The 19,358-nt window shown below is 37.4% G+C and overlaps 1 protein-coding gene across 3 annotated transcripts; it reads right to left on the bottom strand.

The window, feature by feature from the left end:
- Positions 1-260: 260 nt before the first annotated feature.
- LOC131154923 (protein translocase subunit SecA, chloroplastic) lies at positions 261-18,425 on the bottom strand. Of its 3 annotated transcripts, XM_058107761.1 has the most exons (20): positions 17,744-18,425; positions 10,126-10,198; positions 9,671-9,877; positions 6,598-6,700; positions 6,259-6,439; positions 5,512-5,730; positions 4,540-4,653; positions 4,339-4,452; positions 3,970-4,137; positions 3,576-3,751; positions 3,159-3,225; positions 2,920-3,066; positions 2,547-2,642; positions 2,392-2,460; positions 2,154-2,255; positions 1,821-2,072; positions 1,648-1,715; positions 1,257-1,374; positions 912-1,151; positions 261-715 (listed from the first exon to the last, which is right to left on the bottom strand). In XM_058107761.1, exons 1-20 carry the CDS (start codon positions 18,233-18,235, stop codon positions 563-565), a joined length of 3,159 nt encoding a protein of 1,052 aa, XP_057963744.1. In that variant the 5' UTR covers positions 18,236-18,425; the 3' UTR covers positions 261-562. The 3 variants fall into 3 exon arrangements, with proteins under 3 accessions (XP_057963744.1, XP_057963746.1, XP_057963745.1); XM_058107763.1 differs by lacking the exon at positions 6,598-6,700 and having other exon boundaries at positions 6,259-6,362; positions 17,744-18,419; XM_058107762.1 differs by lacking the exon at positions 6,598-6,700 and having other exon boundaries at positions 6,259-6,438; positions 9,687-9,877; positions 17,744-18,419.
- Positions 18,426-19,358: the final 933 nt, after the last annotated feature.

Raw genomic sequence — 19,358 nt, 5'->3', positions numbered from 1 at the left:
ATCCAAGATTCAAAATTCATACTTTCAAATGCAGCATAAAAGTTTTGTTTTTTAGATCTTTTAAGGTTTTGATCAGCACAATTGAACTTTCTCGGGAGATTGTGTTCAAGTTGCACCTTCCAAGGTTTCGAACCATGTGCTCAAGACCTTCAATTACATTTTTGTGCAGGCAAGTGCAGGCTAGGTTGAAAATAGCAGGAAGTATGTAATTATATTGAGCTGCGATTCAAAAATGTACTAAATAAAAGGGACCATGGTTATGGCAAATGAAAACTAAGGGGTTATGATTACATCAACTTTCAAACTTCTTTACATTTCAATGTCAATTTCAATTGTGGTTTGCCTATAATACAATTGGCAGATCTCTAAACAAATTGACAAGGCCCAAATACACCAACAGTTTAATATACACATCAATAAGAGCATCCACTTCACTGCCTCCAACCAACTGTTCGACAGAGAATTTAAAGAAACCTTCAGGTTGTTCTCATCTAGTCATTCCTCAGGAATTTCTTCAGGCCTTTTCTATCTTGTCATTCTTCAGGAATTTCTTCATTGACGCCTAGGCGCTAACTTTGGGGCTGGCTGCTGATGAAGAGTCAACAGGACTAACTGGACCAGGATTCTTACTCTTACCATCAGCACCATTAGCCACAAGTTTATCTGATTTCTCTTTCTTTTGTTGTTCCTTATTCTTCACCATCACAGGTTGAAACTGCGAACAATTTTTTTTTTTTATATTAAAAAAAAATACGCATGGAGAGGAAAATGCAGTACATGTAAAGAGGGAGGAAAGAAATAAACAATTAGTAACCTTCCCATATTTAATAAGAAAAATGTGTAGTTTCAATTTCTTAGTAGAAAAACATGTGGATGACATAATTAGCAGCTCAAGAGTAACAAATACAAACCTGGTATATGGAGTATATAACATTTCTTCTTATCTGTGCCATCATGTCCAAGAACAGATTGTAGCCTTCAAGCTTGTACTCGATGAGTGGATCTCGCTGTGCATATCCACGCAAGCCTACAGCCTGCTGAACAAACTTAATTGCTTGCAAGTGTTCTTTCCACAACCGATCAATATTGCTCAAAACGAGGAACCTCTCAGCTTCCTTCATTAAACCCGGCGCTTGCTCCTCCACAACATCCTAGATGTGATGAGAATTCAGAACCATAAAAAATTAGTTAGCAGGATAGAAGTAAATTTCAAAAAAGTCGGCTCCAAAGTTTTTATTGTATGGAACAACACAAACCCTTTTTTGCAGATACGCTTCACGACCACGAGAACGAAGATAATCTCGCAAGTCTTCATAACTTGAACATTTGCTCCTCAGTATATCTGGGGTCAAATCATTCAACAAATAGCAATACCTACGCGTACAAGAACATATAACCACTCAAAAAGAGGATGCACTATGGGAAAATCAAGATAGTGCACCTATCAGCAACTAAGTTGATAACCAAGAAAGCTTAGGCTTCATATTTCCATAGGGGGTCAAAAGCCACAGGCCCCTGCACTATTACCAAGTGTAAAAATTGAGATAACCAGGGTCTTACTTGGCCCCCCTCTCGCACAAGTATTACTTGTGTATTCAATTTTGGCACATGGATTTTTCTAGTACCAGGTACACAATTGATTCTTACTGTTGAAGTTTTGCAATGAGCTTTTCAAGATCCCAGCTTTCCTTGGCAGCATCAGAACCAATATTTGCCTATTCAGACAATACAATTTAAGAATTGATCCAGGAGTAGATACACATAGAGGAAAAAAAAAATCTCAATTTGGTGAAGAGAGCTACTGAACATTTGCAATTTACCTCTAAGATGTCATCCATTGTCAATTCAGCATATTCAATAAGAAGAAATTGGAGATTGTCAGATTCAAGAGCTCTCCTTCTCTCTGTATATACTCGATCTCTTTGGCTGTTGAGGACTTCATCAAACTCAAATAACTGTTTCCGAATATCAAAAAAGTAATTCTCTACTTTCCGCTGAGCTTCATCCAGTGCTTTTGTCAGCATCTTGGACTCTATTGGCAGGTCTTCAACTCTAAAAGCTCTCATCAAACCCTACAAGTTACAACTTTAGAATGCTCATACCAAGCACATCAGATAGGCAGCATAAACAAACTCCCCAGCAGTGCGTTAAACCTGAATTCGGTCTCCACCAAAAATCCGAAAGATGTTATCTTCAAGACTAAGGAAGAAACGGGAACTTCCAGGATCCCCTTGCCGACCACTTCGTCCACGCAACTGTGCAGATAAAATTTGAAGTTTAAATATTGTGGAAATGAAAAGAATGGAAACCAAGAACCTTGAGTTAAACAAATGGTAGATAATAAATTGAAATAACAAATTAAGATCCTAATGATTAAGTGGCAACGTTTACCTGATTGTCAATTCTTCGTGATTCATGGCGTTCGGTACCCACCACATGAAGTCCACCAGCTGACACAACCTGCAGTGATCCAGAAATACCAAGGATTGCAGTTTAAATTTGGCAGGACAAAACAAATAAGAAATGTATTTGGAAACAGAACTAACCTTCTTCCTTTCTTCCTCAGTGTAAACCTTATATTCTTTAACAATTTCTAAAAAGGCACCACGCAGTTTTGCTATAACTTCATCCTGAGCAGGGCCCTACAAAATTCAAGAACATGACAATAAATTTTTGGCAATATATGGATGGCATAACTCCAAAGCCCAAACCAACTCCTGACAATACTCATGTAATTCCCAGATTTTTTTTCCTCGGGTTTGAAGTTTGTTACAATTTCAGGAAAATATTTTATTAAACCATGTTAACTGACATTGCTCATATTTGTTGTTATATTTTTCACCGTATGCCAATTTGATCAGTAAAGAAATAACCACCATCAGTTTTGAACTGCAAGGAATAGTTGCCATTGTCAATCACCTTTTCACAAGAATAGGATAACCGTTCTTCTGCCTCTAGCTCAGTTAGTGATTTCTGACCCCATGATTTGACAGCTAACTCTACAGCTTCTTCAGCCAACTGGGAATTCTTGTCAGATAATTTGCATGGAAATAAACGCTCATTCACCTGGTAAATTATATATGAATGAGAAGTAATGATGAAATTACAACAGACATTTAGCAAAACCAAATTTATATATAACAATTTCAAAACCAAACCTTCCATGTCTTTCTTGGAGGCAGTTTCTTCACTGATACAAAGCCTCCTTCTACTGGCAAGACTACTCTGCAACATCATGCAATGTAAAGCAAGTTCAAGGTACATGAAATACAACTGGATGCGGTGTTTTATATTGCAGCAAAACTAACAAGGTTACATGTATATGATCTACAGATCTGTGCTAGAGAGTAGAGAAGGGCTCCAGAAAGTTGGCAATAAAGTTGGGACAGGAAAGGAACACGGAAATCTATAGGTTGTAGTCATGTATAATAACAGATCCTGGTTGGTGAAAAAACCTAACCTTCAGTACACAAAAACATTACTCTGGAGCTCAACAATCTAACCACTTGTTGATCAGCACACATGCAGGTTCCGAAAAAAATATATATATACTAAGGTGAAACCCCAAATAATACCTTGGCATAAGCATCTCACGCAGCTTCAACCTTGCCATAAATTCAGCATTACCGCCAAGGATTATATCTGTTCCACGGCCAGCCATATTGGTAGCAATTGTAACAGCCCCAAGACGACCACTCTGTGCTACAATTTCTGCTTCTCTCTCCACATTCTCTGGTTTTGCATTAAGAACCTTCACATGAAATTTATGGGTTATATTTTCACAAACAATAATACTTAATATTGAATTTCAATTAAGTCAGCAAGAAAAACTAATTAAGCATATAGTATTGTAGAAAAGACAGGCATTAATTACGACTGAACTTCACAAAAAGATGCTCATTGAAGAATAAGTTCCATCCTCACATCCTCCCAAACTAACATAATCTATAAATATTGAATGCAGCTAACCTCATGGGGGATCCCAGCTTCTTGCAACTTTTCTGACAATGAGTCACTCTGCTCGACGCTAGTTGTACCAACTAATATTGGGCGGCCTTTCTTGTGCATTCGCGAGATTTCAGCAACAACTGCCCACCATTTTCCCGTAGCTGCCCTAAAAACTACATCTGATTCATCCTGAGAGAAATATATAAGAAGGAAACTAGTTCAATATTGAGCATGGAAACCGTATCTCTAACGTAATTGTGACACACATAAGTTGGGGCCTAGGACTTTCAGAAACAAAAAGTTTAAGAATCATAAACATGACTACATCTCTCTCTCTCTCTCTCACACACACACACACACACACAAAACTTGGGGCAAGCTATAACAAACCTTTCTTATCATTGGCTTGTTTGTTGGGACAATTGTAACTTTTAGCTTGTAAATACTCTCAAATTCTGTGCTTTCAGTTGCTGCAGTCCCCGTCATTCCACAAAGTGTTGGGAACTGTAACAGTCATAGATCAACCTTTGAAAGAGAATGAAAAATAAATATTAAGTAATGTTTATTCAATGCGAAATAAAATGTTCCAACCTGCAGAAAGAAGTTTTGGTAGCTAATTGAAGCTAGGGTTACAGTTTCATTTTGTATGGGCAAACCTTCTTTTGCTTCAACTGCCTGGTGAAGTCCATCACTCCATCGCCTTCCCTATCAGGGGAAACAAGACCATGCATCATGGCAAATTTTACACACTTCTTATGAGACTTCAAAATTTATTTAGCAAAAACCACAGGAAATTTAAGTTTTAGGACAACTTAGCAGATTTATTGAAGCTAGAATTAAATTTGTACATATATTTGAGAAAAAAAAATTGAGTATAGGAATTTGATATGCTTTGGAAGAAGACTGAAAAACCTAATGACATTCCCAAGAGGCTTTGAGGATATGATGCCCACATGAATGAATAGAAGTGATATTCATAATTAGTGGAGGACGTGATCCAAGTTGAAGATGCTAGAAGAACAATAAATGCAGGTTGAAGTAAAACTCTTGAATGGGTGAAAAACTCCTGAAGGTATATGAGTTCAAGGAGAATAAAGCTCTAGATAGACTTGAATAGTGCAAAAATAAAGGCATATGAATCTGACACAGGAGTGTGCTCAAAGAGTTCTAATGAATTTGGGCTGCTGGAAGGTGTCAAAGGAGGATAAAGCTCTAGATGAACTTGAATGATCAAAAAACTATTGAAGGCAAATAAGTTAGAAGATGAATCTCCAGATAGACTTGAATGGTGATAAGGACTTTTCAAGCTGACCTCAAGTACTTGGGCTCTGAGAATTTTCCATTTTATTAGTTGGACAGGTGGTTGAATTAAAGTCAAATTTGAATACCAAAATTTCAGATTTTATCAAGAAGACCCTAACACATTCACATACAAAAGTTATTTCATTTTTTCTATATCATTATATGGAAAGCAGAAAAGAACATACACGCAAAATCATACAAAAAACTACAATATTTACAACTTTTCCCCTGCAATTAGGCAACCAGGATAAAAAGAATTACCTGCATAACTCGACCAGTAAACTCGTCAACAATGAGGACCTCCTTGCCACGAATGATATAGTTCACATCCCTGAGAAACAGTTCTTTTGCCTTTATCGCATTCAGAACATAAGATGCCCACTGTTCACGGGGATCATATAAATCTTTTACGTCCAGAATTTCTTCAGTATCCTCATAACCTTGTTCTGTGAGCAGAACAGTTTTTTGCTTCTCATCAACCTTAAACAACAACCTTGGTAAGAAAACATATACATGAGTAATAACTATTTTTGTCTGACATATCTACTGATTTTCATTAAAAACACAACAAATATTTTTCTCCCACACAACAGTATGCCAAACTTTCATCTTAATCCAAAACAAACAATTCTAGTTTTCTCCCATAGTATATTCTGTCTTGCCTTTTAAGCAGTTTACATGCCTATGCAAATTTTTCCCATATGTTTTCCTTCTTTTCTTTTACATATAAGAACAGAAGAGATTGATAACCAATAGCTGCCCTGAATGTATTCTTAGAACTTAACCATCTGACTGCCAATGAAACAAGAAAGAACCCTGACAATGTTTTCTTTCTTTTTTCATCCCCTTTTTTATCTTCAACAATAAAAAAACCCTCAATTGATAGGACATCAAGGAACTCAAGTCCACATGGCTTATCTAATAATCTTGTACAGGCATAATTTGGTTTAAGAAATTTTAACTAAAAAGCAAAGCCTCATAGCATTTAGCATGAGGTCAATTTCTTACAGTGTAATGCAGATCTCGCTCAAAGGCTGCTGCTATTTTTGCTGCCTTATAGTACCGATCACTTGGTTTTTCAGCTGGGCCAGATATAATGAGAGGAGTTCTTGCTTCATCAATAAGGATGGAATCAACCTCATCAATCACACAATAATTAAAACCCCTCAAGACAAGCTCATCAACACTCTGTATTTAACAGATGGAATATTCAGCAAAATTGATTTGAAATTGAATAGGCTCTTAAATGCAGTAAACAAATAAATAAGAGAAAATCTAATCAATGATAAATCATGAAAATAAGAGTTGAAGAAATAGCAGAAGCACGTGAATAAAAAACTACTTTCCGTGGCAAGATTATCTCTCAAGTAATCAAAACCAAGCTCACTATTGGTGACATAAGTGATGTCACATGAGTAATTTTCCCTCCTTTGTTCACTTGTCATGTTCTCTGCCAACATAAATAGCCATTGTTAAAGTACAGTGAGAATCAAAATTCACAAGCCAAGCAGAAGAACCTGCTGATCTTAGACACAAAAACCTCCCATCTTACTGTTTGACGATTGCATCATTGCTAATCCATGCTGTCAAATAGCTCAATGCCAAGCAGCTCATATATATTCATAATAAAATTGATAGTCAACGATTTTTAAGCATATCAATAAATTGAAAAAATGAAAAACATAGAAGAGGAGACGAAATTAATAAATAGAAATAATGGAAAGGACCAATGTCTATAGAGAGGTGAAAAGTTGATGAAGAAACTGAATCAAGTACCAGATGTTTACGAACTCAAAATTAGGAAATCATAAAAGCTACTATCATCATTCTAGATTTGAATGACTTATCATTAATAAAAAGTGAGTGGGACAAGATAAATCTTCAAAATTTGAGTGTGAGGGAGAGATAAAGAACAGAAAAGGTGGGGTAGTTAAGGGCTCGTTTAGTTTTGGAAAACAGTTTTCATTCCATTTCAGTTTTCCAAATAATTATAAAAAAGTTAGCTAATTTTTCATTTTTACAACATTTGTATGAAATAAATGAGCAACAAAAAAAAGTTTGGCACTATTTTTTTCTTGTGGAAATAGTTTTATTTTTCATTTCTAATTGTTTCAAATAATTACAAAAATGCCAACTTGTTTTCCAATTTTCCAAATTTGTATGGAAAACTTGGAAAACATCTTTTCATTATTTTTCTAGATTTCTAACTCTTACTTTGAGTATAGGAGCATGGAATTCGGATCTTGGACTTTAATTCGTGCGGATTATTATCTTATATAAATTTTGGAAAATTAGAAAAGAAGCTGTCTTTTTTGTGATTATTTTAAGATTTAGAAATAAAAAATAAAAAATAAAAAATAAAAAATTTATTTTGCACATTTAGACAAACTCTTTTTCTTCTACCTTTTTAACATGAATTTTGAAAAAAAAGAAGAAAAGAAGCTAAACTTTTATAATTCTTTGGAAAACGGGAAATTTTTTTCACAACTAAACAAGCCCTAATATTTTTGTTTGTTGGTGTGTGTGTGGAGAGAAAGAGAGAGAGAGAGAGAGAGAGAGAAGTTCAAACATTTACCTCCACATTCAAGACCACCAAGTTGCCTACAACCATGTCATTCCAGATCTTAGTCATTTACAGTTGAAAGTGTTGGAAATATACAAGATCATCAAAAGAAATAAAAGAGGAACCCAAACTAAGAAAGAGAGAGGAGAAGAATAGGTAAGTAGTAAGCAAAGCATAAAGACCTCTTAAGTTTCAAATAGCCCTTACAACAGCTAGTTGAAGCTTAAATATAAAAAACAAGGGGTTGGACTTGCTGAGGAGAACCAAGAGAGCTTGAATGTGAAATACTAGTAAGTGTCAATACTGTGAAACAACTCATCCTGACTTGAATGAAAATGTGTTGCCTCTTTATTTTCCTCATCTATACAGTATTGTAAACCTTTTCAATGGGGATTGTACTATTGTAAAGGACTTCTGTCCTTGAGTGATTATTCTTTTCTTATGAGAGAAAGGGGTAATTTGGTGGCAAACCCAAGTTACCTAGTGAAAGCCTTATAAGGTCAAGACCCCTTGGTGATTACTGACAAGTGGTCCATAGCAAAGTGATCACAAGCATATTGTGATTGAGTTGAGAATATATGGTGTACAAAGCAAAGCACTTGTGTGAAATTTGCTCTTTGGAATAATATCATAATAAAGACGAGGGCTTTTTGAGAAGTAGACACAGGCCAAGTTGGTGGCTGAACCACTATAAACCTTGCTTGTCACTTTCTCCTCTTAACTCTTTACTTTAATCATTGCATTCTTTGAACTTGAGTTATGTTTAACTTAATAACTTCCGATATCACTTTGACTGTAAATTTAGTTTGATTTTGTTACGCCCAATTCACCCCATCCTACACACACTTATGGCCTTATGGGTGCATGTCCAGGCCTAAACTTCCACTGACAGCGTATTTCCAAATTCTCACCAAACACACAATCTTCAATCGAAAATCTTTTCGCCATGCCAGTGGGCTTTCTAATCCTTAAGGAAGTTGTACCAATTGCCAAACACAACTTCAACTTCCTGTTTATCAAAAAGTACATCCAAGATGATGCAAATGCAAAGCTGTTAATGCAAAGTAGCAGCATAAATATCTGCCAAAGCAAGAAGCATAAGGTAAAACTTTTTTCCAACAAAAGTATCGATTTGATTCAAATTATCCACTGCTTAAGTCAAGCAGGAGGCAAAGTGTCTCGCTCCCACATTGGGTGTGTAGTCATGTACCAAAGAGATCTAAGCCATATGAGGACAGATCAGGTTTCAACATCTTTTACGAGGAAAAATCACGAGGCTCGAGCCAAAACAGATGATATCTAACCAAAGCTTGGCAGAGACTGTTACATTTAGAACTAGAACCATCTACAGTGCCATGTGAATGGATCCTACACAAAGGTGTGGGTTACTCTGATGAAAGCAGGTTGTACTAGGGAGATTGGCCATGTAAAGATGGATTAGGCCTCAACCTTGTGAGACGCCTTTTATGAGAAAAATATTATGAGGCTTAATGAGTCAAAATGGACAATATCTCACCAAAGTTGCCCTAAGATGGTCGGTAACACAAAGCTCAAATTTTGGGATGAAAACTTCAAATTCAAACATAAATTACTAAATTGAAGTTCAAAAAATAAAAAGTGAACAAAAATATTGAACATTGCTTTAGCATAGATAAAAAATCATAAACAGAAAAAATGGACTTCTACTTTGAACGCATACTCGAGGCACCATATAATAATACAAAGGCAGATGCCTTTGAAGGAATCATCTCCATGTATTCAAAAGTATATATCCAATCCCTAAACACAAGCAATTGGAATACAAAATGCAAGAAATGGAAAACCTAATGTAACAAATAAAATGAGAACGAGACATACGTTGGATTAGGCCAACCTTCAATCCAAGAAATCGGGGAACTTGACCAACCCACTCGCAATCTCTTCGAGCTAGATAATCATTCACAGTAACAACATGAACTCCTTTCCCACTTAAAGCATTCAAGAAAGCTGGCAAAATAGCAACAAGGGTCTTCCCTTCTCCAGTCCTCATTTCAGAAATTTCTCCTTTATGAAGAACCATGCCACCTACAAACCCAAGAATAAAAGAACATAAGAATCCCATACATGAATCTTCATAGGACCTGTTTCCGCACAAGAACCAAACATCCAACTACTTGAACAATTCTGACATGTGGACATGAAGACTTGTTTTATGGAAAAAAATGTGAAAAAAAAAAAAATCAACTCCAATGAGCCTCCATTATCAAAACAGAGCTGCATTAAGGTGAAAAGAAACCAATTAACAGAACAGGTAAACATTAAATATTTTTCACCTATAAGTTGGACATCGAAAGGACGAAGACCAAGAACCCTTTTTGAAGCCTCTCTTACAACAGCAAATGCTTCCTGCAGGAGAACAGCTTCTAGCATAAAAAAACAATAGGCAGTGCGTATTCAAAATAAAACAGACAAACACCAACTAGGAAAGCATAAAGCAAAATTGACTGCAGCATAATGCCCAACACACCAATGCAAGTAGACGATAATAAACAAAATCCAGTTAAGACTCAAAATCAAAGAAACTAAGCAACATTACATGCCCTTTCAGAAACATTCGGTGCATCTTATTAATCTAGTTCCAATGAGAGGAGTTTCTTCAAAAGGATTAATTATTTAAAAATCACTAAAGTATGGTCTTAATGTCAATTTGACCACCAATCTATCAGTGTAGCAATCAATGAATATAGGTTGATCAATTGAACAAAACTTTTGCTGAGCCTATATACACCAACCAAATTTTGACATGTTAGCCAAAAGGGTAGCACATGTGCAACACACCACGCTACTTCAGCCTTCAGCCATCTTCAGGTACAATTAACCAGTTCAAATACGATTAAACCCACCTAAAAGATTAGCAATCAGATGACACAACCTCATTTGGAACCCAAGATGGGAATGGTTGAGATTGAAAATCTTAGTCTAGTCATTCCTATTCTTAGGGAATGGGAATTTTCGTTCCCACTTATTTATTTGGATTATTTAAGTAGGAATTGGAATCCTTAGAATGTATATGTATATGTGGCTCATATGATGAGTGGAATACATGTACAAAGAAAACATGGTGAGAAAAACAGAGAAGCTGGTTTGCAGAGGAAGCCGTCGACGGTTTGCAGAGAAGAGGGTTTGCATATATACAATTTTCGTAACCCTTGGTTGACAAGATAGTAAAAATTACAACCGCTTGCTCCTGTGGATGTAGGCATTTCCGAACCACGTTAATCCTTTTGTGTCATTGTTTTATTGCTTTCATATAATCTGTGTGATTGTGTTTCCATATTATTCATCGTTGGTTATTGTATTGTACAATTGGTTTCCGCAAACTGTGCATTGATTTGCACAACAAATTGGTATCAGAGCAATTGGTTACAATGGCTGGGATTTCTTTTGCAAAGTTTGATGTTATCAAGTTTGACGGATTGGAAAATGTCGGACTATGGTAGATGAGGGTTAAGGATCTATTAGTGCAGTAGGGTATGGTGAAGGCATTATACGGTAGTCAACCGGAAGGCATGGACGAAACAAGCTGGAAGGAATTGGAAGTGAAGGCTGTGGCAACTATCAGGCTTTGTCTGGCCGATGACATGTTGTATCACGTCATGGGTGAGGAATCACCGGCGGCAGTTTGGCAGAAACTAGAAAGTCAATATATGTCCACGTCTTTGACGAACAAGTTGTATCTTAAGCAGAAAGTGTAATCGCTTAAGATGGCAGAGGGTTCATATTTGAACCAATACATCAATGTATTCAATCAGATCATCAGGGATTTGATGTAGGTTGATGTGAAGTTCGAGGAAGAATACAAGGCGTTGTTGCTATTGAATTCCTTACCTGCGTCTTATACGTATGAAAATTTGGTTACAACTCTGACGTGGGGAAAAGAAACCCTGAATTTGGAGGAGGTCACAAGCACTCTGTTAAGTTTTCATCAGAGTAATAAAGCCAACAATGAGATTTTACAAGGTAAAGGGCTTGTGGTGAAGGGTAACCAGGAACGTGGGAGAAGCAAGTTCTGGAGTGGATCAAGTAATAATAAATCTCGATCCCATTCCAGGAAGAAAAAGAACATACGTTGTTTTAAGTGCGGGAAAAATGGGCACATAAAATTAGATTGTCCAGAAAGGAATAAGGGGAATGCAAAAAATCAAGAGGATTCATCAAAATATGCGAATGTAGTGGAAGAAGGAGACTCAGAGAGGGTAATGGTGATATGTTTTATGTTTCATCAGTTTCAAAACGTCTTACAGATTCTTGGATCTTAGATTCGGCGTGCTCTTATCACATGACTCCAAATAAAAATTGGTTCAACACCTACAGCTCAGTAAATTCTAGTTCTGTTCTTATGGGAAATGATGTTTTATGCAAAATTGTTGGAATAGGAAATATCAGAATTAAAATGTTTGATGGTGTTGTAAGAACATTATGTGATGTTAGGCATATACTGGATCTACGGAAGAATTTGACTTTATTGGACACTTTAGATTGTAACGGATTTAGTTACAAGTCTGAAAGTGGGGTAATGAAGGTATGTAAAGGCATTTTAATGGTGATGAAGGGATAGAAATGCGCAGGAAACATCTATGCACTGTTGGATACCATAGGTATAAGTGGAGCTGTAGTTGTAGAGTCTGAGTAAGATAATATTGTCTTGTGACATATGTGGTTACGGCATATGGGTGAACGTGGGATGATGGAGCTTCATAAGAGAAATATTTTGAAGGATGTCTGTGATGTAGGATAGGATTGGTCGACCTATGTCCTACGGTTTCAACCCTCACACCAACACATATACTCAAGACACTTTGATTTAAGAACACAATTAACTAAACATAAATACAATAAATCAAACTTCATTTCACATGTTTTGGGATTTTGAAAGGGTGTGTGGTGCTATTCTAAAATAAGTCCCAATTGGTTCTTTCTCAAAGGAATCAAGTTAAATGTGGAAAAGATTCTATTTAATATTTCAAGAATAAAATTCTAAGTTTAGCACAACAATATTCCACAATTGATTTTAAACTAGCAAGTATCAATATTGCAATCTATGGATTCAAAGGGCTCATCAAATATGGAATTTCAGATTTCCAGCAAAGGCTTACAATATTAAATAAGGGTTTAAATAAGTGCTGAGATTTCCAAGAGAATTGTTGGAATGACTTGACGTTGTTCAACAAAAGTCTTAGACCATGTCAGAAAATTCCTTGGAATAAGCTTTAAAACACCGAGGCAAACGCAACAATGTAATGGAGGGGAAGTGGAACTGCTGTAAGTATGTAATGATCCAAATGAATGCTGAATTTACCAATCAAAATGATGGTTGACTTGATGATATTCTACACAAGATAGAACTCTCCTGAAGTCCTTCGTGCAAACTTTGAAATATGGATATGTATGCAGCAAATGAAATGATGGATTGGTGGCCTTGGGGTGTAACTTGGTGGTGGCCATGTGGGTGATGGAGGGAAGTCATGAAGGTGGGATAGGGATGGAGTCGCTGGATAGAATAGTGGTCTCTCACCACCTGATCTCCGAGGAGAACAACGTAGCCTCTCACTACACAATCACAAGGATTGGACAAACTTTAACAAACTTCACAAAGGAAAAACTTTTTTAATTCAATAACAATACTTTTCTCTCTGCACAATTCTTACAATGAAGGGGTATATATATAGCTAGCATGGGGGAACAAAGACATTAAACAACTAACAATTCCCACACAAGCATGGGAGACACAAATAATAAAGACACCAACTTACTAGACACATTAATTACGCTTATAAGTTACTAACAAAATAAATGCTCTAACTTTCTAGACACAATAAATACTAAGCACAACTTACTAACACTCCAACTCACTAGACATACTCACACAATTTCCTAACATACACATGCAAGCAAGTTGTCTTACATGTTTACAAATTAAATACAAACAAAAGTCAAAGGAAGGCCCAATTCGTGTGGACCCAATGGAGCTGTGTGGGACCCACATAGGTCTTGAACTCGGACTTGCTTCGGCATCTCTACTCGGGTCTTTCTCACACTGAAAAGTCTTCAAAACAAGTCTTCAAATAATCGATTCAAAATCTACAAACAATTATGAACCGATGTGGACATCGGGAGGTCGTCCACATGTTATCATGTCAGCAAAGGAAATGTGGACATTAGGGGGTCGTCCACGAGTCAGCATATCGGGTAAGGAAATGTGCACATCGGGAGGCCGTCCATGTGTCACAACATTTGAAAATGACATAGGTAGAGCATGCTGATCCCCATCAGTCTGCAGGCTGAATTTCTGCAAGTATTGTGTTCTTGGGAAATAGAATAGGGTGCAGTTCAAGACAACCACACACAAAACAGAGGGGATTCTCAACTATATTCATTTAGATGTTTGGGGGCCGGTAAGGGTAGCATCACGAGGTAGACATATGTACTTCATGAGTTTTATCGATGATTACTCACAAAAGGTTTGGGTGTACTTCATGCGCCACAAGTCAAAAACGTATGCCAAGTTTAAATTGTGGAAAGCTGAGGCGGAAAATCAGACCCAAAGGAAGACAATGGAATTGAGTATGTTGATTCGAGGTTCATGGAGTTATGCGAGCAGCATGGCATAAGGAGACATTTCACAATACGCAAGACATCACAACAGAATGGTGCAGCAGAAAGAATGAACCGAACTATAACTGAAAGAGCTCGATGTCTCAAATTCAATGCAGAGCTTGCAAAAAACTTTTGGGCAGAGGCAGTAAATATGACGTGTTTCTTATTAACTGATCACCAAGGGCATCACTAGATGGTAAAGTTGCAAAGAAGGTGTGGACAGGCAGCGCGGTAGACTACTCTGGTTTGAGAGTGTTTGGATGTCCAGTCTATGTGCACATTTCTAGTAAGAAGAGATCAAAACTTGATGCAAAGTTTAGACGGTATATCTTTCTGGGATATTAGAAAGGTGTAAAAGGGTTCAAGCTGTGGGATCCAAAAGCAAACAAGGTGTGATCAATAGAGACGTGGTTTTTGATGAGAAAATCATATTGCAGCATACCCAAGAGGAAAAAGAAGAGAAACAGGTGCTAGAAAACCGCAGCAACAATGAGCATGTGGTGTAGGTGTAATTAGAGACTCAGGACAGAGATGACAATGTTCAAAATGCAAGAAGTTCTAGTTCGGGAGACCAACGGCATCACAGTATAGCTATACACAGGCCTAGACGCACTATCAGACCACCCCCTAGGTATGGATTTAATGATCTGGTTTCTTATGCCCTCATTACTAGTAGTAAGGATACTACTACTTTTCAAGAGGCGGTGGACAGCCAAAAAAAAAAATAAATGGATGGGTGCTATGGTAGAGGAGATGGAGTCATTGCATAAGAACCAAACGTGAGAGTTGGTGGAGCTTCCAAAAGGGAAGAGAGCGATAGGATGCAAATGGGTGTATAAGAAGAAAGAAGCGGTATCAAAAAAAGGAGAGAAGTTCAAGGCTCGGTTAGTAGCAAAGGGTTACTCACAGAGGAAGGGGGTTGATTATGATGAGATCTTCTCCCATGTGGTCAGACACACTCCCATCAGGGTAGTGTTGGGATTGGTGGCACATTTCGATATGAATTTGGAGCAGATGGACGTAACGACAGCATTTCTCCAAGGTGATTTGGAGGAGCTGATGTACATCATACAACCAGAAGGGTTTAGTCAACCTGGACAGGAGCACTTGGTCTGTAAATTGAGGAAATCACTTTACAGGCTAAAGCAGTGTCCGAGATAGTGGTACAAACGTTTTGACTCCTAAATGATCTGGATTGGCTACAGGAGGTGTGAGTATGATTGCCGCATTTATGTGAAGAGTCTTGATGATGGTTCACTTATTTTTTTATTACTTTATGTGGATGACATGTTGATTGCTTCGAAAAGTATGACTGAGGTTAATCAGTTGAAAACTTTGCTGAGCAAAGAGTTTGACATGAAGGATTTGGGTACGACCAAGAAGATTCTCGGGATGGAGATTTGTAGGAACAGAGCTGCAAGAAAATTGTGGTTATCTCAGGGTAGCTATGTTGAGAGGGTGTTGAAGAGGTTTAGCATGGATAATGTAAAATCGGTGTGTACACCGTTGGTGAATCATTTTAGATTGTCTACCGCCCAGTGCCTAGAGATGGATGATGATGTTCGTGACATGTCAAACGTCTCATATGCCAATACAGTGGGATGCTTGATGTATGCTATGGTATGTACAAGACCGAATCTAGCACAAGCTGTCAGTGAGCAAGTTTCTTTCAAATCTAGGTTAACAGCATTAGGATGCAGTCAAGTGGATTTTCAGATACTTGAGAGGTACTACAGACAATGGTATCATGTTCGGAAGGCAACAAAGTGATTTTCATTTGTTGGATGTGTTAATACAGACTATGCAAAGGACTTGGATGATAGGAGGTCTACAACAGGGTATGAGTTCACCCTTGTGGGAGGACCTATTTGTTGGAGGTCCATGGTATAATCTTTAATTGCACTATCTACAACTGAGTCAGTGTATGGCAATGGCTGAAGCTGCCATAGAAGCATTGTGGCTTACAGGATTAGTTAAGGACCTGGTCATTCAGCAAGGTAGATTTCAATTGCGTTGTGATAGTCAGAGTACCATTTATTTGGCGAAAAACCAGGTGTATCATGCAAGGACCAAGCACATAAATGTGAGGTTTCATAGGATCTGGGAATTGGTTTTTTTTTTGTGAATTCTTGCTTGAGAAAGTTCATACTTCTAAGAATGCAGTAAACATGTTGACAAAACTTGTTACCACGGATAAGTTCTTCAAGCATTGCTTGGATTTGATTAATGTCTCCAGGTGCTAGATGGGAGGCGTCCCAACCTATTGTCCCAGGTGGAGCTATGGGTTATGTTTTTAATTTTCTCTTAAGGGGTGTATATTCGCCAAGATGGAGATTGTTGTAATATATGACTTATATGTTGAGTGGAATACATGTACAAATAAAACATGCTAAGAAAAACAAGAAGTTGGTTTGTTAAGAAGACCATCGACAGTTTGCAGAGTTTGCATCGCTAGAGTTAGGTTCAAGAAGAAACCATCGACGGTTTAGGAGAGATCATCGACAGTTACATCGACGGTTTGGTTTCGGGAAGAAACCGTCTACGTTTTGTTTGAAATCGTCAATAGTTTCAGTTTCGGTATGAAACCGTCGACGAGTTTGCTCGATTGCATGGTGCTGTTTTTTGAATTTTGAATGGGGAAGTTGAATAAGTTGGGATTTGTGGGGGGGCAGGGGTGTGGGGGGGAACCTTCGTGGGGTTGAAGAGGGTTAGCATATATACAATTGTTGTAACCCTTGTTTGACAAGATAGTAAAAATTATAATCGTTTGCTCCTATGGATGTAGGGATTGCCGAACCACGTCAATCCTTTGTATCATTATTTTATTACTTTCATATAATTTATGTGATTGTGTTTCATATTATTCATCGTTGGTTGTTGTATTGTATGAACGGTTTCCACACGCTACGCATTGATTTGCACAACGGTATAATTGAGGAATTTTGTTTTTTGTCATCATAACAAAAAGGCAGTATTGTTGTCTTAAAGCATAAGAACTCATTCTTCCTACCTAGCTCGGCATCCTCACATCTCCCATAGATTTTTAATTCTGAACTTTATGAATAGAAATCTGGTTTAGTGGTGCGATCCACTGAGAATGATTCACAACAAGCAAGTCTCAAGTGCTGGATTCATTCCCATTCAAGGTGCAGTATCATTCCCGCGAATTGATTTCCACATATTAAACATGGCCTTAGTTATACTTCATTGATTTCTAGTTACATCATCTTCTTCAAAATGAATGAACAGGAATAGAGATTGTTGATGATGATTCAAATTAAGAAAAAGACTTACGGGCAAGAGAGAATCCAAAGCATCACCCATCCGAGCTCGCTCCCTCAAGGCGGAGGTAGTCTCCCTCAATTGGGAGTCAGAGAGAGCAGACATTTGGGGCTCGAAGCCGTTGATCAAACTGACGGCAGAGGCATAGCGCTTCCTCATGGACTCCCCAGTGTCCGTGCCCTTAAAGATCCCACCCAACAGACCTCCCAACGAAGCCACTGCGCCCACTTTTCCGCATCCCAATTCCAATTTTTTCGATGCTTTCTTCTTCTTATTTGCTCTCAAATCCAACACCGCGCCAGGGGATTCTCCGCCACCGCCCCAAAAGGAAGAGGAGAAGGAAGCGGCGGAGACGGAGGAGCTCCTGGTGGGTCTGCTGCGGTAATAATGATAATAGGAATTGCTGCGAGAGAGGGGGATGAGTTTGGAAGAGAAAGGTACTGAAACTGAGGGGTAGCTGCACTTTCCCAGAGCAATCTCAGTTGGCGCCGCCGCTGCCGCCATTTTCAGCGGAAAATCACCGAGAAATGGACCGCCTAGGCGCCACTGATGCAGAGATTAATTAATTTACAGTAGAGATGTAGAAATTGGATGAAAGCTTTGGTTCAGCTGTGAGAGACTTAGAAGTGAAGTCCGAGGAGGAAGAGGATAAGGCAAGAGCAAAGGGATGGCTCCAAACGACATATATCATTTTTATTAGCATTTTTCATGCAAATGAGATTCATAGGAAACTTCGAAACAATAAAATGACGTTACTCTAATTTTCTTAAAATATTTGAAAATTTAAAATACAACAACAACAACAATAACAAAATCAAATCTTAATTTTCATCAAGTGAGATCGGCTATTTGAATAATTTTCTGCTAATTTATGCAATCATGAGCAATTTTTCTTTAGGTTAAGAGATATTAAATCTCTACTCACTATTTCCTCTCAAGTTAATTTAGGTCTACCCCTACCCCTTCTAATGTCTCCCCGAGACAGTAACTAACTCACTATTCCTCATTGGTGCACTATGTAGCCTACATTGCAAGTGTCCATACCATTTAAGTCATCTCTCACTTATCTTCTATAGGAAATACACCTAATTTACCGCGAATATGTCCATTTCTTAATTTATTTTTCAATATTATACCACTCATCCATTTATACATTCTCATCTTAGTAACTTTTATTTTTTGGATATTATATTTCTTTGTCACCCAAAAGTCTGATTCATATAGCATAGCTGGTCTTATAACTATCCTATAAAACTTCTTTTTTAATTTTAAGGGTATCTTACGATCATAAAACACACTTAAAGAACTTCTCCATTTTATCCAACTTACTTTAATTCTATGCATTACATCATCTTCAATTTCTCCTTCAACTTACATAATAGATTCAAAGTATCGAAATCTACAAATGTTATTTATTTTTTCATCATCAAGTTTTACTTTGTCTCCAATATTCCTCCTATCATTACTAAAATTACATTTCATATATTTTGGCTTATTTCTACATATCCTTAAGCCTCTAGATTTCAAAGCTTCTCTCTGTAATTCTAAGTCAACCTCTACTCTGTCCCTAGTTTCATTAATTAATACAATATCATCTGCAAATAATATACACCATGAAACCTCCTTT

This window comes from Malania oleifera, chromosome 5 (genome assembly GCF_029873635.1).
Source record: "Malania oleifera isolate guangnan ecotype guangnan chromosome 5, ASM2987363v1, whole genome shotgun sequence".
Classification (NCBI taxonomy): domain Eukaryota; kingdom Viridiplantae; phylum Streptophyta; class Magnoliopsida; order Santalales; family Ximeniaceae; genus Malania; species Malania oleifera.
This window is presented reverse-complemented; position numbering and strand designations above follow the sequence as displayed.

Coding starts and splice junctions, on each gene's coding strand:
- LOC131154923 (XM_058107761.1), bottom strand. CDS start 18,235: ATGGCGGCAGCGGCGGCGCCAACTGAGATTGCTCTGGGAAAGTGCAGC. Junction 4,453..4,539: donor ACCAAAACTTCTTTCTGCAG/GTTGGAACATTT, acceptor TGACTGTTACAG/TTCCCAACACTTTGTGGAAT. Junction 1,152..1,256: donor AAGCGTATCTGCAAAAAAGG/GTTTGTGTTGTT, acceptor CATCACATCTAG/GATGTTGTGGAGGAGCAAGC.